The 24,517-nt window shown below is 37.9% G+C and overlaps 1 protein-coding gene across 2 annotated transcripts in view; it reads right to left on the bottom strand.

Annotated features, from left to right (window-relative positions):
• The window catches only part of mmp16a (matrix metallopeptidase 16a (membrane-inserted)), a 141,144-nt gene that overhangs the window by 5,769 nt on the left and 110,858 nt on the right, over positions 1 to 24,517 (bottom strand). For both annotated transcript variants that reach the window (XM_030123403.1, XM_030123404.1), the window contains 3 exons: positions 15,956 to 16,094; positions 7,408 to 7,558; positions 3,914 to 4,029 (listed from right to left, as the gene is read on the bottom strand). In XM_030123403.1, the coding sequence (XP_029979263.1) occupies positions 3,914 to 4,029; positions 7,408 to 7,558; positions 15,956 to 16,094 (406 nt within the window). The remainder of the gene's footprint in view (positions 1 to 3,913; positions 4,030 to 7,407; positions 7,559 to 15,955; positions 16,095 to 24,517) is intronic.

Here is a 24,517-nt window from a genome sequence, read left to right as displayed (position 1 = left end):
ATAATTGTTAGTATTGCTATTATTATTATTATTATTTTATTACCATCTTGCTACTTGTTTCTACTAGTACTTTATAATGTGCTACTGCCTATTTTTTAATACTGTTTGTTTTTTTTTTTATAGTTATTGTTTTGCTATTTTCTTGTAGTATTTCTTGTTTGTATATTCAGTGTTTGTGCTGCTATTGGAACCTCGATTTCCTGAGGGTTTTGCCTGAAGGATCAATAAACTTCTACCTAATGTAATCTACCGTAATCTAATTTAATGTAATGTAATCTAATCTAACGTAATGTACTGTAATATAATCTGACCTAATATAATGTAATGTAATCTAATCTCATGTAATCTAACCTAACCTAATGTAATATAATCTAACCTAATCTAATCTAATCTAATCTAATGTAATCTAATGCAATGTAATGTCATCTAATCTGACCTAATATAACCTAACCTAATGTAATCTAATCTAATTTAATCTAACCTAACCTAATGTAATCTAACCTAATCTAATCTAACCTAATCTAATGTAATCTCATCTAATCTGACCTAATATAACTTAACCTAATGTAATGTAATGTAATCTAACCTAATGTAATCTAACCTAACCTAAAATAATGTAATGTAATGTAATGTAATCTAACCTAATCTAATGTAATCTAATCTAACCTAATGTAATGTAATCTCATCTAATCGGACCTAATATAACCTAACCTAATGTAATGTAACGTCATGTAATCTACTGTATTTAACTGGCAGCTCATTATAGTACATCTTTACTGGCCTTTACTGTGGTCGTACTGACTCCAACACCAGCTGTAACTGACTCACGGCTCTTATTTGTTATTTATTTACTAAATTCCTGTTGTTTGTTCTTTTTTTCTCTTTCAAAAGCAGGAAGTAGAGTTGTCCTTTACTTCGGTGGGCAGATAAACCAGGAACTGAACTCCATCTCAAACCATAAATGGTCATTTGTACATATCTCACACGGAGGCGGTAACGTATTCACACAAATACACGTCGAAGTGAGAGTACGTAGGACAATGGCACCGCAGCTTTTATCAAACCAACCCAACGTGTGAATAAGGCTATGAGACTAAAATAGATTCTATACCAAATGGCTCTGGCCCAAAGTTTCTTCACAACCTGATTACTAGTTTCCGGGGATGTGTGGGCAAGGACAAACACAGGCACCTAAACAGAACACCATTCATCTGAGTTCATCTGAGTACTGTGATGAACTGAAGAAATAAAACCGCTCTGGAGAGCCTTTTCCAAACTGGCACCAACTTCTACCACATTTTTCTCCTACACTGAAAACAAATGAGGTGTAAAAAGGGTTATTTAGAGACACCTAGATCCTGATGAGGGGGTTATTAACCCTTTCATGCATGAATTATGAGAACCTTAATCAAGATTTTTTTCCTGAGTGCTTTTATTCCTTTTTAGGCATGAAAAAACACTGTTATTGAAATGTATTTTTTTATGAATGTATTTTTCATGGATTAACAAAAATATCCACTCAGCTGGACACCATGCGTTTAGTTTTTGAAGCAAAGAAATATGCATTTACTGTCATACTGTGTGAAAACTATGAAATGTTTTTTTAATGTCGCTAATATGATCTTTTCTCACATTTTAACATACTATTATAGTAGTTATTACTCACTCAAATAATATGCAAAAAAACAACAAAACACAACAACTTAAAAAACAAACAAACAACAACTGTTAATTACAGTCTAATAACAATTAGCAATTGATTTACACTCAAATATGTTGCTACAGATCAGGTTTCTCAAGAGCTGCAAAGTTACAGTAACAGTATGAATAGCAGTGTATTATGGGATGGTGCATAAGTATCCACTGTGCTGGTTGATATGCAACTAAAACTAGAAAACCCACTAATATACAAGGGCTAAAATTTACTTAGGGGGTCAAATGAGTGGACATTTTTGTCAAAAAAAAAAAGCTGTAAGAAATGCATAGAACTGTGTGTAAATAATGCTAATCCATTTGTGCACAGACTACTGATATTATTTGACAGTGGAAGCTCTATTTTCAGAAATACTGGATTTTGAATAGCATGTGTATGTGAAAACTTTTGCTGGTGGACGGACGTGACATTACCCATGATGCTCTGGGCAGTACCAGTACTTTATTAGTAATAAACTTATAGACTTACTATTGCTAATTCTCCTCTTATTCATAAATGTTCGTATTGTGGATCTAAAACAATAACAGCTGACACAAAAACACAAAATGTGGCAGTGGACGGATGTGACATGGTTGTTGTGGATCCCATCACACTGATGCTCGGCAGCCATGTCACTGTTTACACTAATGACCCCTGTGCAAAAACTAGTATCAGAATTATTTATTGTATAGTTTATCATCAGACTAAAGAGGAAATAACAATATAGAATTGTTATTTCTTTATAAAAATGCTTATTATTAGAAAATTGTTGATTCAAAAATTGACGTGTGACATTCTTAATGTATGTATTGGTGGAACATAAGCAGGATGTGATCAGCACCATACTCCATATTGAACCTGTACAAATAAAACATGTGATATGTAGTATAGAATCTTGTAAGAAAAATTGGGGAATCTGAAAGAATAGAATATTTGTTTTTCAGGTAAATTCAGTTCAAATATAACTTGGCCATTTGTGACATGAAAATATAGCATTAATTGTGATGAAATTGGACATTTTTGAGCTGAAAACATAGTTCATATGAGCATCAACATGTTGAACAGAACTGAAATCCTGTAAATTTGCATAACTTGCATTTACCAACACAAAGTTCCTTTAGGGATTCACTTACATTCATTTCTTATGCACAAAGACAGAAATAAGACCTCTAAGCAAATTTTAGCTGACAAGAGAACAGCTGTAGAGTAACTGTCCTCTGCAGTGACCGCTATGCATGAAAGGGTTAAAGGTAACGGAATGAACAGATTCATGGGAGGTGAGGCCGGCTGAGCTGTTGTGGGTAGGACTCGGGTCATCTCAGCCCTGGGGTGTCTTCTCCGAAATGTATCGCCTCACGCTCGGTATCATCATCGGCTGCGGCGTACTCAATTATGTCGAGTTTTCTGGGTCAACGTTGTGAGTGACTCACTTAACACGGCGTCTGCGATCTGACCGACTCGCCGAACGAAAGCAGGCCGACGTGCACCAGAGTACAAATACATGTGATGAACGTAAACACCCATGATTCCCTTGGATACCGCTCCACCCTTCATGCTCCGATTGATGCCCGCTCCACCTGGCCGATGCGCCCGCCGACAGAATCTGGCGGCGGATCCGCAGCACAGATGGTGTGAGCGTTCAGCACCACCTGCCCTGCTTTTTCCAACCCAGGCCCTGCCAAACCCACCTGGCATCGCTCATCCAATGGGAGCATTTGTTCCCTCTTTACACTATCTATCTGGCCAAAGGGTGAGCTCTTGAAAAATGATAAATCCCGCCTCCCAACTGGCACCGACAGCCAACTGGCTTAAACCGGAACGAGTGCGCAGTGGTGGTCTTGTCCTTTTTGTTTTCCACAGTCCTGTTCCAACTGGGTCTTAAGGCATGCAAAAAAAAAAAAAGGGGGGGGGGACTGATTACGGAACATTTTCGTTGTGAAACAATGCATTTCTGGGCAAGCTGACCTCTTTTCATCATTCATTTGTGAGACACAAATGCTTCCTCTCAGCTGCTTTCCCTTTGGTGTTGCATGTATGGACGTGTGCCACCCGCTAAGACTCGCTGAAATAATTGGGGCAAATTTCAATCAATGCCACCCTGCTTTTTACGCCCCGGACGCCGAGTGTCCGAGTGCCAGCGACCGGTTGAAATCAATGTTGCCTGGCACGTGAACCACGCTGTTGATGCCAAATCAGAAAACTGGGCAGGACAAATCGTACCGTTGCCTTTGTCGACGAAGGCCCCCTGCGGCGACTCGGGCACACCTCTCCACACTGTGATGGGCTTCGGGTAGCCGGGGTCCATGGTCCTCATCTCCTCGTTGTAGCGCCAGTACCTGAACAGTAACAAATCACAGGAAGCAGGTGCTCATTTGTATGAAGGCGCACAGAACAGCAGGTTTATAATAAGCTATGTGGGCTTTTTGTTGAACATATCTGTTAGATTAGACTCTGTTTATGTGCTAAATTGCAATCTGTTTGCAGCAGTTTACCTCCAACAAGTGGAGCTGCAGTTTATATTCGGACTTTGATGGAATTCAGCAAAAGGAGTTTTTGGTAATTACAGCAGCTGTTGTTAGTTTGGAGTTAAAAAAAAAAAAAAAAAAAAGAGAAAATCATCTGTAAAAACCATTCCTGTTTTTAACGCATAAAAGTTTACCTGAAAAAGACACACACCTGCAGTGACTAAAACTGGACAACAACAGTTCAGCAGATGTAGAGCAATGAAAGTTTGGAAATGGGAGGCAAGGGGTATGCTTTTGGTTTGTTTGTTTGTTAACACTCTAGCAGCAAAACTATTGGGTGAATTCATACCAAATTGGGTTTATCGATTGCCAGTGACCCAAAATAGATGTCACTACATTTTGGGAAAAGTAGGTCAAAGTTCATATTTTTCTGCATTTTTAAAATCTTTTTTTTTCCCGCATTTACTTGTAATGGGTGAAATTTCAAATGTCTGTAGCAGCAAAACTATCGGTTGAAGTCATACCAAATTGGGTTTATAGATTGGCAGTGACTTGCAATAGATGTCATTACATTTTGGGAAAAGTAGGTCAAAGTTTCAATTTTTTTTTAGGAATTTTTTAAATCTTTTTTTTTCTACCATTTACTTATAATGGGCAAAATTTCACATCTCTATAAAAACATCAATTTTGTTTCAATTTATTTCAAACTTGTCACATATATAGAGGCAATTGAAATGCTGACATCAGCACATGCATAGACATGATGACATCAGAGGGATCGATGACAAAATAAGCTACAATATGTGCAAGGGGTGGAGTTTGTGGTGCCTGGAACCACTTGTATTGTTAAATGTTTTAAATTAAAGTTGCTTTATTATATTACAGTCACCCAAGTTTATCCATGATGACCTGACTGTAACTGACTGTAATGACAAAAAAAAAAAAAAAATCATCCTTCAGTGGAGAATTTCTCTTTAACTTCCATAACATACACATGGGCGTAACACTAAATGCACACTGAAAGAAAACCAGTGAAAACACATGTTTAAACAGAGACATCAATACTGTCACCAACATGGTTTCCAGCTCTGCACATCCAATTCTTTCATTGATTTTCTGTGCAAACTGATTTAAAATTGATGAAATACTTACACAGAATATTAGGACAATATTTGCGCAGTATTCCTCTCTATATAGGCTTTCCTCGTCTGCCTGTGACATGGTGTTATTCTAACACAGGATATTTCCTCTCAGTAACAGCACATCTGTTCCTGTCAAATTCATGGCATTCCTGGAATTTAAGCCCCTGTTGTGTCGAAAAATGTCTGAGCATATCACTAATGTTTCCACCTTGGCTTGAAATGACCATTTTACACACATCACGACAAATACTGCAGTTTCTTCTCATTCATCAATGTTTTACCGGAACATTTTACTACACTATCCAGGTTTTTATTAACTTCTAATTTCCCCTGGTCAATAAGCAGAAGTGATCATATTTAGTCCAAAGTACATGTAGTTTTACAATGCTTAAAGTACTGCGACTGCCTCCACTGTTGTTAAAAAAATAAATGCCTTCAAGTGTTTCAGTGGATAGAATTTATTCATTGCTTAAAAGAGCTTTTTTTGTCCGTTGTTCCTATCCCTACACATCAAATTTAGCTCAATAAGCACACACCTGCAGTGACCAAAACTGGACAAACTGGCTTAAAATGACCATCTTACATCCAAAACCAACAAATCTGCAACTACTAATTGATTAGCTAACTCTATTTCACCAAGATGAAGTGTTGGACAGAGTTTTCAACGACCTAAACCAGAGACTTCATGTGGATGAAAGACATGTGAAAATATCAGTCTAGCTCTGTGTTTACATGGCATACAGTAAGTGCTGAAGATGTCCTGGCACATTAATTCCATTCATGCAAAGATTTAGTTTGTGCCACCGCCAAAACCTTTGGCCACAACATGACAAGTCCACAGAGATCATTTCCCTGGACTTCATTGTACGTGGGTTCTTCTATGAAACTGGTCCTAAAAACAGCACATGGGGCTAAAAATTCAAACCAGATGTAGACGAATGTTATGAAGCAAGTTTCGAAGCACTTTGGGTCTACTTTAAAAATAAATTGGGATAAAAGAGAAACTATTTTTCAGATAAAGCACATTTTTATATTTTTTTAATATTACTTTTTATACAAAAATCTGCATGTGACATGGTCAAAACGACATGGAAATGATACACGACTATTTTTTAAAATATCTTTTTATTTTTTAGAAGCATTGGATAATTTATCTAGTTTTACGTTAATTTCTCATTTTAAGTGTTCATACATCTATAGACATGCTTATTTCTAGATTTAACAATGTAAATTCAAGAATCTTGTCAAGTGAATTATCTTGCTGCATGGACAGATAATTTCACTTGTTTTGAGGAGCTTTTTCCTTAGATTTTGTGTTTTTGTCTTGTTTTTAGACACCCCCTTTTTGCAGTGTTGGTGCATATTTAACAATAAAGGGTTAATGCAAACAAATCTATTTGTACAATAATTTATTCCCTAATTCCCTTCCCTAGTGTTTTTCAACCTTGGAGTCGGGACCCCATGTGGGGTTGCCTGGAATTCAAATGGAATCACCTGAAATTTCTAGTAACTGATAGAAATGAAAATAAAAACTTACAAATAAAAATATATGGTGAGTTGACAGAGACAATCCCAATCCATAAAAGACTAACTGTGAGTCTGAAACTGCAGCACTGTGGTTCTGTTTATCTGTCAAATGTTCTTTGTGGTCAGTTTCAGATGCTGCAGCTCTGTCATAATTCATAGTTTGAGTTCTTGTTTGTTCAGTATTAATTGTCAGCCTTGGAATCACAGCTGGACTGACTGTACATATCCTGACCAAGGAAAATCAAATTCTCACTTTGTGCAGTAATCTACACCTGGCTTTACTGCCTCCGTCCAGAATAATATACATTATATAGACTAAATGTCCTCTAAAATTAACGTTTGTTTACAAGATTGTATAGCAAACTATTACATGATCAAAAACAAATTAATTTTTGCAAAAAAAAAAAAAAAAAAATCTCCGTTTTGAATGTCTGGGGTTGCCAGAAATTTGTGATGTTAAAATGGGGTCTCGAGCCAAAAAAGGTTGGGAACCACTGCAATAGGGAATCGAATCGATAAGTGATATTGATAATGGAACCTAAATCAGTAAATTCTTATGATCTCCCGTCCCTTTACCCACCTGTCCCCCTTGAAGAAGTAGGTCTTGGCCACGTCCTCCCACCACACGGCGGTTTCGATACTCTGGGCCGGCATGCCATGGCCGAACTGGGTGATGTCCTTCGGGTATCCGGACTGCAGCACGGTGTCCTTAAACACCCAGTACTGCTTTCCTGCAGATGGAGAAAAGCAAGGAGAAACAAAAAGATTAGAAGAAGGACAAGCCAGCAGCAGGGATGTCCCCCCGCAGGAGCAACACCCGCCAACGGCAAATCAACAACGGCAGATACAAAACGGCAACAAACGGCAGGCGATAACCTGTTGCCTTGCATTACTGGAGTCCATGTTGATGTTTCCCTAAATTAAAATAGGACATGGTGACAGGTTGCCCTTGCTTTAAGTTACCCTGGGAACTTTCAACGCTGCTAAACTGAAGTGGGAACTGCTTAGCTCAGATAAAAAGAAACAGCCACGACCCTTGTGGGGAAATTGGCGAAGTGAGTGAACATTTAGTTTCCAGGCCTTTGGGATCCACACCTGAAAACAACAGCATTCCTGGAGCCAGGGCAGTGAATGTTTCAACCTTCGAGTCTTTTACTGTTATTATTTGAAGCACATTCGTTAGTTTTCTTATTAAATCCCCCCACACACACCCTTTCCTGTGGAGCTTTAAGGCTAAACAGCAGGTTTTGACACGACGCGACCCCAGGAAGTGCTTTTCTTCGTCACTGGTGGTGGTGGTGGGGGAGGGGGGTAGGGTGGACCAAGAGGAAGCAAGGGTGGGTCGAAGGGGAGTGGGGGTTGTGTGAAAAAAGTAATGAGAAAAGTGGAATGACAAAGCTCAAGTCCATGTTGTGTAGAAAAATGTCTGAGCATATCGCTAACGTTTTCCACTGTAGCTTGAAATGACCATTTTACACATTTTATCACAACAAATCCTGCAGTTTCTTCTCATTCATTCATGTTTTACCTGAACATTTTACAACACTACTGTATTTGTATCTGCTGTATTTCCTCTAAATTGTATCCAGGTGTTTATTTCTCTCAGTGGCAGAAGTTACCAGGCCTTTATTTGTATCAGAATCAGGCCTCTCCCTCTAATTTCCTCTGGTCCATAAGCAGAAGTGATCATATTTAGTACAAAGCACGTGTAGTTTTTCGATGCTTAAAATAGAGCACCTACCTCCGTAACTGTTCAAATATAAAAGCCTTCAAGTGTTTCAGTGGATGGAATTTATCCATTGCCTAAAAGAGCTTTTATTTTATGGGTTGCTTCTATTTCTACACATCAAATTTAACTGAAAAGACACACACCTGCAGTGACCAAAACTGGCTGTAAAACAACAAAGTATTGAAAACAGCCAGATTATATTATTGCATGTATTAAAGTTGTAGAAATGAATACTGTATAATAATAATAATAATAATAATAATAATAAATATGGCTGACTTCCTGTTGGGTTTAGGGCGGGGCCATAATGTAATTTTTTACTTGTCCCAACATGGGCTATGTCTGTACCAAGTTTCATGTTTGTACAATGAAAACAATTTGGGGAGGGCTCCCATCAGCATAATGTATTTTGATTTTTGAGGGGGCGCTACAGAGTCATTTTGCGATATTTTTTCTTGGCGACTTCAAATAAAAAAAAAATTTCCGGCAGGCTTGAATTTTTGGTCAAATAAAATTGACTTTTCGTTAATGTTCAGGGGGTCAAATTTGCATTCAAAGTGGCGAGAGAATAATAATAAAAAATATAATAATAACGGAACCATGCAATTTTAATAGGCCCTCGCCGACATATATGTCTGGGCTCGGGCCTAATAATAATAATAATAATAATAATAATAATAATGATAATAATAATAATAATGCCATGATCATTTTACAGACATTTCAACAAATCTTGCAGTTTCTTCTTATTCATCCATGTTTTACCTTAACATTTTACAAAGCATGTATAGTTTTGCGATGCTTTAAGCGCAGCACCTACCTCTATAATTGTTCAAATATAAAAGCCTTCAAGTGTTTCAGTGGATGGAATTTTTTCATTGCTTAAAAGGGCTTTTATTTTGTTGGTTGCTTCTATTTCAACACATCAAATTTTACTGAAAAGACACACCTGCAGTGACCAAAACTGGACAAACCAGCTTGAAATAACCATTTTACATCCGAAACCACTGAATCTGCAACTATTAATCGATTAGTTCACCCTATTTGACCCTATTTGAATTTTCAACGACCTAAATCAGAGATTATACTGTTCTTTTGTTCAGACAAGGCATAGTTTTTAGATGTTACCTGCTTGACAGTTTCGACTGTGACTCCAGTCTTCCTCAGTTGAAACTGTCAAGCAGGTAACATCTAAAAACTATACCTTGTCTACACAAAAGAAAAAAGAAAAGTATAATTACATAAACAGAAGACAAAATGAACGTCATTAGCCTAAAATCACAGACTTCATGTGGATGAAAGACAAAAACGTATGCGAAAACAACAAAGTATTGAAAACAGCCAGGTTATATTATTGCACGAATTAAAGTTGTAGAAATGAATATTGTATGATTATAATAAAAATAATAATAATAATATTACCATGACCATTTTACAGACATCACTACTATTCCTGCAGTTTCTTCTCATTCATGACTCTTCCTAGTTGTGAAAAAAAAAAAAACAAGCGAAAAGTGAAATGACAAAGCTGGACAGATCACAGAGGGAAGGAGGAATTTATGCAAGATGCACATAAACAAATACAGGAAATGAGGGTCAAGTGAAAGGCGGACACGATCCCAGCGGCGTTCACACCCATCCTCCTGCTTCGTAAAAAGGTCGCGCATGTGACATTTGACCTTAAAATACTATTTAGACTGCGGGGCTGCGGAAAAGGGAGGAGATTTATGGATGAAGGGGAGGAAGGAACAGTAGGACGGGGTGTAGGAGGCAGAAAGCTGCCGTGGCCTCATTCTGGAGGAAACTCCTGTCATTTGGTGTCTCTCTCTCTCTTCCATCGCTCTACTCATTCCGGCCGTCACTTCCTGTGGCCTCGTCCAAACCTGCCACTCCCTCAGATTAAGGCACAGAATCAGGCGCTGAACTCTTCCTTTTTATCCAATATGAAACAGGAATCCTCCCTTTTTCTGCCTTAGTTTTATTTTATTAACCCATAAAGACCCAGTGTTGTGCAAGTTACCTCCAAACTGTAATCCATTACAGATTACTTGTTACTGTTATTTAAAAGTAATTCCTTACCTTACAATATTACTGTCTCAGAATTGTAATGCGTTACATAGGGATGGGAACTGATAAGAATTTAACGATTACAGTTCCATTATCGATTGTCATTGGGTGAAGGAATAAAAGAGTACAAATAGGTTTGTTTGCATTAAATGTCTTATATTTCCATCTCTGCACAGAAAATATAACATATACATTATGCACAAATATAATAATAGATGATGCGGGCCAGGTTCTGGCAGGGGGGTCCACACCATATGCCCGTCAAAGTGAAAGTGAGACTTCAGACGCTTTACTAATTCCTCTATGTGTCCCGCTGTTGTGCACCTCATTTTCCTTTTCCCTACCATCGGAAACTTTATTTGAGGCAGCCGGTTCTCGATTCCCATCCCTAGCGTTACATGACTCCTGTATTACTTTAGAGTTACATACAGAGTCTTGTCGTAAATGGCGTGGGTTTTTTTTTTTTTTCTTTTTTCCCATTTGTACAATTAACCCATAAAGACCCAAACAGCTGCTGTCGACCAAAACCATCTACTGATCTAAACTGTTTAACACCTGTTGATCCACTAATCCTATCAATACATGTAAATAATTAGCGTAAAATACAGTTATTCATGTTTTCATGGTCATTAGATATGACCCATTTGGGCGTTCGGAGGCTCTGTAGTTACCATGGAAACACTGTCATCTGCTACTACACTGATTCACCAGTAAAACCCATGGAGTTGGATCAATGACAGTGGATGGACACACTGGGTTTATGTTCAATTAATGAGAGATTTGACTGAAAAAGTCACTAATTCTGCAGTTTTGTTTGGTTTCTGATATGATAACCATCAACTTTAATCTGAACTTTAATGAACATCTACATGATCAGTGAATTAAATATAGAAAAAAAGATGATTTTCACTTAAAAAAAATGCAAAATGCAGAGGATAATATTGTAATAAAATGGTGATAAATAATTTAGGAAATGGTTAAAAAGAGAGAAAAATCAATTTTGGAACTGACACAGCAGTCACTCTGGGTCTTCATGGGTTAAAAATAAATAAATCACATCACAGAGTTAGAATTGCCAGCACTTTAAAGGACTTTTGCTCAAGGAAAAAAAATCTGCCAATGGAACAAGTGAAAATTATCTTGGTAAGATTTGTTGACACAAGATTTTCAAGATCTATTGTCTAAAAATCAGTTCTTATATCTCAGTGAAAAGTCACACTTTAGGTGATTATGTCTTATTTTAAGTGTGATGAGATATTTGGACTAGAAATGAGAAAAATATACTTGGTAAGATTTAGATTTTCTCTAGTGTGTCTGTTTCTGATATAATAACCCTCAACTTTTTACTGTAAAAACACAAAATACAGAGGATAATATTATGATAAATGGTAAAAAATCACTTCAGAAAGGTAAAATATAGAGAAAAAACTAGTTTAGAACTGCCAGATACGTAGCACTGGGTCTTTATGGGTTAAATTATTATTGTAATGTAAGCACTACTGAACATGTACCGAGTGAAATATTACTCCCATTAAACTACAAGGAAATATTCATGTTTATAAACTATATGGACAAAAGTATTGGGACACATCATGTCTACAGCTGTAAGAAGTCCTGTTCATGATGATGTGAGATAAAAGCATTAATATGATAATTATCACAATAAAAACCTATATTATATGATATTTGTCATTATTGTTTTGCATCCCAGACTCCTGAATTCAACGTGTCCACATACTTTGGTCCAAATGTGTATGACTTAAGCCATTATTTTACAAGGTAAGCGATGTATAAGAATGATCAGACCTGCCACACGATTCACAGTTCCTTCAATTACATTCACCTCAGTACATACACACAGTCTAAACCATGTCGATCTGTCGGGTCTGTGTGAGATAAATCAGCCGAAAAGCTCTGATTGGATGTTGCCTCCTGGGAGGAAAATCCAAATCGACGTATAGATCAGGCTCTATTCAGGACACCGTGTCTCTATCTGCTGCTGGCAATTAATCTGAATAATTCAATCTGAATGTATAATGCAACCTCAAAACCATTAAACCACAACCTTTAAACCAGTCAAATTATGCGTTTACATTTCCGTCAGGTCTGGAGGAGTCGTAATCCTGCACGCTGTCGACGAGATGTGATTTATCCTGATGAGAACAGCTGACAATGGGCTCGTCTCCACGGCGACATGTGATTTATTAGACATACTTCCAAGCATATTACAGACATTATAGTATAAATGGAAATGGGACCATTTTCTCACATGTTAAAGTGTCATTTCACTGCCGTTCAGAGTCTGGAAAAGGTTGTAAAGTTATGAAAAGGAGGCATTCAGGGACATCAGGAGAACAGAGAATCACAAGAGACGAACCATATGAGGATGCGAAAGGATTAGTTTGGGTTTTCGTGCTGATTCATTACCTGAAAAATGCCAAAATGCAAAAATCACTTTCACGTTACACCATACTCCGAACACTTTACCCATTTTTTTATGCTGCCAAACTGTCCTTTCCCACCAAGAATCAAGCCCTGAAGTACTCTTTAAGCCAATTAGACTCACCAGACCATAACAGGAACCCTGCAACTGACTCAACCGTCCAACCCACTGTGGATTCAGGCCTTTATACACTTAGTTCAGACAAAAACGTAGACCAAATGTGGGGTTTTTCAAGTGAATCTGGTGTTTCAGAATAGAAATAGAGCAGATAGATCAGCTTGAGATGTCTGTCGGAAAATGAAGGACAGGATAATGATAATATTGATTATTTTAACCCATAAAGACCCAAACGTCCACCAATGACTAAAACTGTTTAACACCTGTTGATCCATTAATTCTATCAATCCATGTAAATAATTGGTGTAAAATACAGTTCTTCATCTTTTCATGGTCATCAGATATGACCCATTTGGACATTCAGTGGCTCCGTAGTTACTGTGGAAACACCGTCATCTTCAACAACATTGATTCACCAGTAAAACCCATGGAGTTGGATCAATGACAGTGGATGGACACACTGGGTTTATGTTCAGTTAAAAAGTCCAGTTTTCTTCAGTTTTCTCTGTTTCTGATAAAATAACCCTCAACTTCAATCTGAGCTTTTATGAACATCTACATGATCAGTGAATTAAATATAGGAAAATAAATGATTTTCACTTAAAAAAATGCTAAATGCAGAAGATAATATTACAGTAAAATGGTAAATATGATAAATCATTTACAAAATGGTTAAATAGAGAGAAAACTCAATTTGTAAACTGACACAAAAGTCACACTATGTCTTTATGGGTTGAAAATAAATAAATCACATCAGAGTTAGAATTGCAAGCACTTTCAAGAACTTTAACTAAAATTCATGCACTTTTCAGACCTTGAAAAGACAGCATTGAAATTCAAGCAAACTGCAAAAAGGGAATATCTGTCTTAGATAAATCAACTTGAATGTGGAATATTTATCTTGAGAGATCTTATTTATTTATTTAGACTTAATTTTGTTCAGATTATTTGACTTGTTCCAAGATTTTTCATCTATTATTAGATATTACAACTAATTTTAATCAATATTTATAACAAAACAAGCTCCATTGATGGGGATGAATATGGAGGACACAGGAACTGTTTAACCTCAAGAAATGTGTACTTGTTTTATGCAGTTTTGCCTGTAAATACATATCTAGGGGGTCATTACATAAGACCATATATATGGTAAATGGACTGAACTTATATAGTGCATTTTCTACACCTTCATGGTGCCCCAAGCACTTTACAATTCCTCACAGTCACCCTGTGGGAGCAATTTAGGGTTCAGTGTCTTGCCCAAGGACACTTTGACATGTGGACAGTCAGAACCAGGATTCGAACCGCCAACCCTTAGGTCATTGGACAACCCGCTCTACCAGCTGAGCTATATTAATGAGCTATATCCTAAATAAACTGTGAACAAAAGGTTCACAGTTTTATTTAAAAAATGCTGTCCATTGCAAAGGACATTTCATTAAAAAATAAATAAATACAAATAATTTAAAAAATGTATCTGAAAAAAAACAACAAAAAAAACAAAAAAAAAAACCTTGCATTTTGAAATTCCCAATCAAGACAATAGTTTAATGTATAAAAGCTAAAACCTTCACTTTTGTGGGTCTGAGGAGGGTATATACCTAAAGTTAAAAAAAATCTGACTATGAAGACTTGAAGACTTGAAACATATATTCTGCTTAAAATAAGAATTTTCACGTCCTATAATCCTTACATAATATTTTCTTATTTTAAGAAAACTTGATAAGTGCAATTTTCTTACTGCACTGGCAGATAAATTTACTTGAAATAAGACATTTTAACTAAATAATGACTTTAATTTTTTATTTATTTTTGTACAGGCCTGTTTTGCAGTGCATTCTCAAGCATCTGAAGCACCTGTACGTAGGATGTAGCTGCAGCTCAGACAGTGAGTACATCCTCCAAAACTTCGATTCTGCACTCCTTCATAACCTGTGTTCATTTTCCGTTGCCTCTAGAGAAGGCCTTTTCTAAACCCACAGAGCAGAATTCACCAGACAATGAGCTGTTAGAGGTGATTGACAGCGGTTAGACAAGGACCGAGAGCGTCGCATTCTGTTTCCTGACCAACGTTCTGCCAAATTTTCTGTCCCAATTGGCGACAGACAGGACAGAATGAGGCCTTCTGGGAAATCTGTGTGTGTATTGAAGTGAAAAACGGTGTTCTGGTTAGTGGAGGATGTTCTAACAGTGTGTGCGATCCGACTGCCCTGGAAGACGACGCGGTGGGAAAAGCAGCTCCTAAATCTGCCTTCCACAGCTCACGGGACCAGTCGCTGCATTTCCAGGAATTGTTTGGTGTTGAAAATAGAAACGGGTTTGAGTGAAGATTCGCATCCCAGCAGATGTTTCACCGCTTTCGCTTTCATCAGCACCTCCTCTCCCCTCTGGAGTGCATGATGGGAGTTTCTGTGTTTATTTGCTGTGTCTTTTAAAGTGGCATGTCGGCTTTTGACAAAATTAGCTTTAAATATTTGTGTTCTGGGGCTGGTTTAACCCTTTAACCCCTGATGTGTCTGTGGTGAGCATTCTGAATGTATGAATTATTTTAAATCTTCATAAAAATTCAACTGTTTGATCAATAAGAAAAATGACACAACACACTGATAGGCTGCACAATTTTACAGATGCACAGTTTTACTTCTACATGTTCCTTATGCTGACAGGAGTCACTGATAGAGGGTGAAGATCCACATGTGGTTCTGGAGTCATGGCTTTCAGACTCCGATTTAAGCCGTGAAAAGAGCTAAACCACCGACGACGGCATCTTACCTTTGAAGAAGACGAACTTGCCCTCGCTGTTCTCGTAAACGGCGTCGATCTTGGGCGGCAGACCCCTCCAGAAGACGCTGATGAGCATGGGGTATCCGGGCATGACGGAGTTATTCCTCACCCGCCAAAACCAGTGATCCTGAGAGGAAACACAGGACAGAGGTTGGAAACAGGACGAATAACATACGAACGACTTAGTTTGGAGCGTCTCGTCTATTGAAAAGTTAGGAAACTAAAGAGGGGCGGGAGGAAGGGATGGATAACAGGATGGAAGGCTCGATAACAGGATAGATAGATGGATGGATGGATGGATTGATAACAGGATGAATGGATGATAGATAACAGGACAGATGGATGGATAACAGGATAGATGGATGGATGGATGGATGGATGGATGGATGGATGGATGGATTGATAACAGGATGGAGGGATGGATGGATGGATGATAGATAGATAGATAGATAGATAGATAGATAGATAGATAGATAGATAGATAGATAGATAGATAGATAGATAGATAGATAGATAGATAGATAGACAGACAGATAGATAGATAGATAGATACTATACAAAATAAATTAGAAGTATAAAAACAGACAGGTGCATAAATAAATATAGACTAAAGTTCAGGATGACCTCTTGTAGACTATTGTTGCAAATTCAACAGTTTTTTAATGACAATATTTTCATAATTTAATGTTATTTTTTACACAGCAACAAAGAAATAGTTGCCGTTGTTTTTATTTATAGGTTATTTTGTTGTTATTTCATTTGAGATCATATTGGTCTGTATGTGGAACCTGAATTCAAACCAGTTCAACACCGTTCACTGTTAATATCTTCAGTGTACTTCTTGCGTTTTGGAAATCATCCCGTGGGCCGGATCAGAACCTTTAGTGGGCCAGTTTTGGTCCACGGGCCCCATGTTTGACACCCCTGCTTTAAATGTGCAATAATCCATTAGCGACACAGTAGCGAGCCTCGACTAAATCGACTGTCGGTGATGGACCCCGGCTGCTGCTGTGACAGCCGCCGTGCCTTTGAGCTCCGCTGAGACGTTCTCGGGTTGCCTTCAAACCCGTAGGAACGCCCTGGGAAAACCATCAAGTAACGGCGGCGAGCGCGATGGCCAGGAGGTTTATGAGAAGCCCAGAGTGTCCGATTTCCTCTGGGATGGAAACGTGAGCGCGTCCAAGTGGAAGGTGTGTCGTTCTGATGTCGGATGAAAGTTGATGACGGAGCGAGGCGGAGGGAAAACCCAGCTGTGAACGCCATTAGAACCCAGAGAGATGAGATAGAATAGAATAGAACAGAACAGAGTAGAATAGAATAGAACAGAATAGAATACAACAGACTACTATAGAATATGATAGAATAGAACAGAGTAGAATAGAATAGAATAGAACAGAATAGAAGAGGATAGAATAGAAAAGAATAGAATATAATAGAATAGAGAGGAACAGAATAGAATAGACTAGAATAGAATAGAACAGAACAGCATATAGTAGGATAGGATAGAATAAAATAGAGTAGAATAGAATAGAATATGATAAAATAGAACAGAACAGAATAGAATAGAATACGGTAGAATAGAAAAGAAATGATACAGGAATAGAACAAAACAGGATAGAATAGAATAGAACACGATAGAATATGATAAAATTGAATAGAGTAGAGAAGAGCAGAGAAGAAGAATAGAATAGAATAGAATAGAATAGAATAGAATAGAAATGATACAGTAAAATAGAACAGAACAGAACAGGATAGAAAATGATAGAATAGAATAGAATAGAATAGAAGAACAGAATACGATAGAATAGAATAACAGAATAGAATAGAACAGGATAGAATAGAATGGAATAGAAGCATAGAATAATTTCACTCTAAAACAGAGTAGTTAGACATAAAACATTTGGAGCTGACATTATTTCTATATTATTCTGTTATTATTTTTCTGGTTCAGCCACCTTCAGATCATATTGGGTTGAACTCAAATGAGTTTGACACTCCTGCTTTAGAATATAACAGCTGTGAAAATAAAGTTGAATTTTTTTCGTAGTATTATTCATTATATAATATTCATCCTATTATATTGATGTGTTTTCTTCACTAAAGGTGTTCATTCTGCTGTTTCACTCTGAATTGACTTATTTTCCTTTCATCTACATGTCAGACTCATTCAACTATTAGTCTGCGGACCAGATATGTTCGTTTTGAATTGTTCTACGGCCAAAAAACACGATGCCCCTCATTCAACACGAGGACACGACGCATCATCGGAGCTCGCCTCACTGGCAGTGAAAGCTAAATAAACCGGCCATTTATCAAGCCCTCCCCCCTCCTGCCTCCAGGTCTAATCCAGTTGTTTCTCCGGGACTCTGGTCTCTCCCCGGACTCTTCCTCCTCTGTCTTTTCATTTCCTCTTGTCTCTCCTTCCAGTTCCTACTGCCTCCACAGATTTCAATTGTTGGGGGTTTTCGGCCGGGCCCTAGTAATTGAAAACAGATCAAACTGCGAAATCCGACCCATTTGGATCCCTTTGACTTTAAAAAACAGAGAATGTACCCACTCCCACCCTGCCGTCCCACTCCCACTCTGAAAATAAAGCCTAGACCAGCAGACACTTTGCAATTACAGGAATGTCTGGAATAATCGCAACAAGTTTAGTCTGAGCAGAGGTCGGATGTGTTCGACCAGTGTTGTATAAAGTCTAGGTACCAAAAAATGACTCTAGTAGAAGTTCAAGTCACCAACTGAAATGCTACTCAAGTCGTAAAAGGAGTGATATTTTGCTTTTTTAAATGGAATTCTTCATTTTCCAGCATTTCCCTGTGGCCTCCATAAACTGTAAATGATCTGCTTGGGTCTGAATTCTTCATTCATTCAACTCCACAGGTCCATCTTCAACCCTATTTCTGAGTAATGACACCAGAAAGGTGGTTTGGAGCGCAGGCCCTTTAAATGCACATGAGCCACTTCAGGCTCCGCCCCCTCCAGGTTGTTGGCTGTGCTGCACGGTCCCGTTCAACCAACGACTCAGCGTTTTAGGTAATGGGCTCCAAGTTTGGACATATTTTCAGTATGGACTACAACCGCTGCTGCTGACAAACAATTATGTCGAACTTGGAGAAATGTTCATCTGAAATCTGGACCTTAAATGTGCAAATGTCGTGATGTAACTAGTTATAAAATGTAACAAATTAAGCAAGAATTAAAACAGGTTGTAGAAATCCACTCGATATCTGCCAAAATGAATATAAAGATGGAGGGTTCAAATTCAAACGGTATGAACTATTAGGGTCCAAATACACAAATAAACGAACCAAAGACTAATGAAAGTGGGTTTAGATAAATATGAGCGCTTTAAATATCTAGTATTTACTGTATTTAAGTATAAGAAGTAATCGACAATTAAATGTACTCAAGTAATGAAAGCAAAAGTGCATACCTGCTGATCCAATAATCCTATCAATACATGTAAATAATTGGTGTAAAATACAGTTTTTCATCTTTTCATGGTCATCAGATATGGCCCATTTGGACATTCAGAGGCTCCGTAGTTACCATGGAAACACTGTCATCTTCTACAACATTGATTCACTAGTAAAACCCATGGAGTTGGATCAATGACAGTGGATGGACACACTGAGTTTATGTTCAGTTAATGATAGATTTTACGAAAAAAAGTCACATTTTCTTCAGTTTTCTCTGTTTTTGATATAATAACCCTCAACTTTAATTTGAGCTTTTATGAACATCTACATGATCAGTGAATTAAATACAGGAAAATACCTGATTTATAGTTAAAAATGCACAATACAGACCATAACAGTACAATAACTGGTGATAAATTAGTTAAGAAAGGTTAAAATAGAGAAAAATGTATTTGGGAGCTGTGACAAAAGTAGCACTGGGTCTTTATGGGTTAAAGGTTCATAGTGAAAAAGCCCCATGGTGCACTTGGAGGCCTGGGCAGACCATGTTTGTACAAATCAGGACTCGATGTCAGAAGCCGAGTCGATCAGTCTCGGTAAAGTCCTGGAGTTTTTCGACTCTCGGTCTGTAAAAGCAGGTGAAGCATCTGCTGCTGCTTCAGCCTGTTACTGTGACACATCCTGGCTTGGTTCAGCCCAGTTCAGCTCAGCTCAGACCTGAATGCAGCCGTAAATGATTCAGAGGCAGGAGGATGAAGGCTAAAGCCAGAGACTGGACTTTTACCAACTCCTTCTGCTGAGAAAAATGCTCATGTTTGCAGCTCTCAACATGTTTCAGAAGTGTTTTGTTTTTTTTTTCTCTAAATGGGGTTCGTGGTGACAGTCTACTGCTACTGTCCCTCGACTCAGAGAGAAAAGGATGTGCAGTTCAGTGCTCGCTTGGCTGCTGTGTTCTCATTAGCGAATGTCTGAGGCAAATCCGAACAGAGAGTGACACCCGGGCTTTCCACAACTCTAAATCTGTCCACATCAAGGACAGGAGTAGATGAGGAGGAAGAGGAGGATGTAACAGATCTGGGGTGAAAACGAGGAGGCAGCTGGCGGAGTATAGACGACTGAACTTATACGACTTTATTTAGATGGTTTCAGTGTCTGAATCTGTTTTATGTTTTATTGATGTACTATCTAGTCTTTATTGTGTATTTATATTGTGTTGCCTTCAAGGATGTATGTATGCATATACTGTATATATGTGTGTGTGTATATATGTATGTATGTATGTGTATGTATATGTGTATATGTGTGTATGTATGTGTATGTATATGTATATATGTGTGTATGTATGCATGTATCTGTGTATACGTGTATGTATGTATGTGTGTGTGTGAGTGTATGTATATATATATATGTATGTGTATGGGAAAATGATGTGAGTTTAACTATTTTCAAAAGATTCAAGTTAATTGATTTTTCATATATTTCACTGATTAAAAGCTACAAGAAAGACTGTTGTGTAGAGAAGGGGTGGGATTAAATAAATTATACTTCCTCCAACTCTTTCTCAATTATGCAAATGAAGTCATATTGTGTTTTCATCTGTATGTACAAAGTTTTCATGTTTTCTTGTAATTTTAGATCAGTGGATGGCTTTGGAGGCCAGTGTCTGCTTGGGTCTTTATGGGTTAATAAATGCTTGCATATACATGAAAGAGCGTTTCCGTGGAACTGGTGGGAACCATATGGTCTGAGGGTTCATGTAAAGTTGAACCTGAAGTGACAGCGATCATAAAAGCGGTAGCCCGGTAATTTTAGTGGGACATTTATTAACAGCTCTGGATCCAGATGGCCGTCCACAGCCATCGCTGAACCTCAAACGACCCCCGGCCCCCCCATCTGGAAAAGAAAAACGAGCCGCCGTAAAACAAGCACCTTAACAAGTGGGACTTAGAGCCGGGCTTTGGAGATTCAGAGGCCGCTCATCGACGCAAGAAAAGAAATCTATTACAAAAAATACATCTTTTAGACGGTACTGATTGAACGTTTTCTCTCGATGCGTGATTTCCTCGACAGTCGCCTCTGTTGTAAATAACCCAGATAGACCCAGTGCTACTTATGTGGCAGTTCCAAAACAGTTTTTTCTCTATAGTAAACGTTTCTTAAAGCAGCGTATGACTTTCGCCACAAAATTTGTTTTTAATTTGTAAAACCTGAGTGTTAGCCTAATTATCACTAATCCATTAATCTTTCCATGCTTATCCACCTGAATCACTTCCCTAAGGGTGAACACCTTCAAAGATGACTCCATCATAAATACAGTCCTCTTGTTTACATAACAAACTGAAACATCACTCGGGCCTTTTCGAAAATTTTGTTTGTGGGAATGAGAATTGCACGCAGCAGCAATTTGGTGGTCTCTTTGTGGAGACTGATCTCATGAAATTGCATTTTATGTCACACCAGTTCTTATGGCAGTTGACGTGCTATACATACACATTTTTGTCCCTACGCGTGCGATTAAAACGCCATTTGATCGCGTGTCAATTTATGCCAAGATTTTCGGTTCACACATCCCTAACCGCTAACCCTTAAACCAGTGGTTCTCAACCTTTTTTGTCTCGTGACCCCATTTTAACATCACAAATTTCTGGTGACCCCAGACATTCAAAACAAAGACTTTTTTTTGCTAAAATTAATTTGTTTTTGATCATGTAATAGTTTGCTATACTATGTTGCAAATAAATGTTAATTTTACACAACAGTTTGTCTATATAATGTATATTATTCTGGATGGAGGCAGTAAATCCAAGTGTAGATTACTGCACAAAGGGAGAATTTGATTTTCCTTGGTCAGGATATGTACAGTCAGTCCACCTTGGATTTCCAAGGCTGACAATTAATACTGAACAAACAAGAACTCAAACTATGAATTATGAAAGAGCTGCAGCATCTGAAACTGACCACAATGAACATTTGACAGATAAACAGAACCACAGTGCTGCAGTTTCACACTCACAGTTTGTCTTTTATGGATTGGGATTGTCTCTGTCAACTCACCATATATTTTTATTAGTAATGTTTTTATTTTTATCAATTACTAGAAATTCCAGGCGACCCAACATGGGGTCTCGACCCTAAGGTTGAAAAACACTGCCCTAACCCTAACCCTCAGTGCGTGGTATTTGACGTAGTATGAACATACACGCAGAAAGATTATAATGCATACAGACAACACAGCAGTTAAAAGTGGCATGCATATTTACGTGATTTCATGATATCTCATTGTTTTGTGAGTGCTGAACCCAGATATGGCCTTTAACTCCATCCACCAACTAGACTCATTCTTTAAAACAACCATGGTGGACTGGAGAATTTTGCGTTGTAGTGATCTGGTTCGTTTTCTTGCCAAATCTGTGAGAAACCACTTGCTTTGCTTGGAATTCCCGTGGACCTCATTAGATCTGGGATAGTTGACTCACTGTCCTCACTGTAACTGTTGTGGTCCCTGTCTTGTAATGCATGCAGAAATTACCAAAAATAGTTACTTGCCCGATGAAGGGTTAAATAAGTGGACAAAATTTATTAAGTTAGTTAGACAAGGATTTTCAAGTTAGTACGTCTAACTTGAATTTTTGTTTTACAACTCAAGTAATCTGTTGTTGTTTAACACAGAATAATACACTGCCCGGCCAAAAAAAGAAGTCACACATGCAATATTTCACTGCACCACGTTTGGATTTGATTACAGGAGACATTCACTGGCTTTAACTAAGCAAATAGTTCAGATCCTTCCGTGGGTCAGTACATGTTTCAACTGTAAAAAGTTATTGAACCCTACAACACCAAATGTATCATATTTGATACATGAGTTTTGAAGCCCTCTACATGATCAGCGACATTTTTTTCTTGAAAAACCTGATGTATACAATTAGATACATACAATACACAGATAATCCACCGGGGGGAGGAATTCATTCACCAGAGGCCTTTCCAGTGACACTACAAGACTGTTATTAATGAGGAAGGAGGAAGAACTTTGACTATTTTGAAAAGGAATCACCAATTTGTTAGACATGTTAGTGTTATATTATGTTTTTGTTTGTTCAAAAATAATATTTGAGTATTGAGACCTGATGTATCAAATATGATACAAAATTGAAACTCTTCTATGGAAATTGATATTTGAAAACACTTGTTTTTGGTTGTTCAGAAAGACTAATAAAGGCTCCAGTTTCAAAGAACTGGAGTTTTCTGTCAATGATTTAATGGTTGAGGCTTTACAGGGTTAACGCTAACTGCAGTAAGTAGCTTCTAATGTCTCTAATGTCAAACAGACTGGACAATGCCAGGACTGATCAGGATCATCAGGCTTGTGACAGAATGGTTCAGGGAGAATGATTTTCATCATTTTCACACATGGATTAGCCTCCATAAAATCCAGACTTTAATCTGAGATGTGAAGACTTGATGCAATGGTCTGATTTTCCATCATCAAAACTTAAAAAAATTACTGCAACTATGGATGGAAAAAAAAAAAAAAAAAGAACTTTATGTGACAAAAATGATGTCACAGTGAATGTCTCCTAGAATCAAAACCAAAGGTGGTGCAGTCAAATATTACATGTGTGACTTTTTGTTTTGGCTGGGCAGTATATGTTCCCACAACAATTCTATTTTACAGTGTGATAAAAACTAAAGAAAACCACACCTACAGATGCAGCTTCATCTTGTCCCCCCTCCCCATCTCAGATCTCCTGGCATCAAACCTCTTACTTTCCAGGGCTGGACCACCTGTGGACCTCGGGGGCCCGGGGACCTCTATAATGACTTGGCAGGGATCGGACTCGGCTCTTCCAAAACAATCAAGCCAAAAACAAAATGGACTTGGCATCAACCGCCAACAACCGTACAGACGATCGACTGAAACACAAAAAACCAGCATTCGGTCTTGGCTTCGGACGATGACAAACCTGAGTCCAGACCGATAGTTCTTCCACCAGGAGACACAACGAAGAAAAGACAGCGTTAACCTGATACTTGAGTCGACTTGGAGAGCTTCTACAATTGGCAAAACACCCAGTGAGAATCCAGAAATATTAAGACCACCTGCTCCTCCAGTGAACACACACGT

Source organism: Sphaeramia orbicularis, chromosome 20, assembly GCF_902148855.1.
Source record: "Sphaeramia orbicularis chromosome 20, fSphaOr1.1, whole genome shotgun sequence".
NCBI classification, from domain to species: domain Eukaryota; kingdom Metazoa; phylum Chordata; class Actinopteri; order Kurtiformes; family Apogonidae; genus Sphaeramia; species Sphaeramia orbicularis.
Note: the sequence above shows the minus strand (reverse complement) of the source record. Positions and strands in the feature narration are given on the sequence as shown.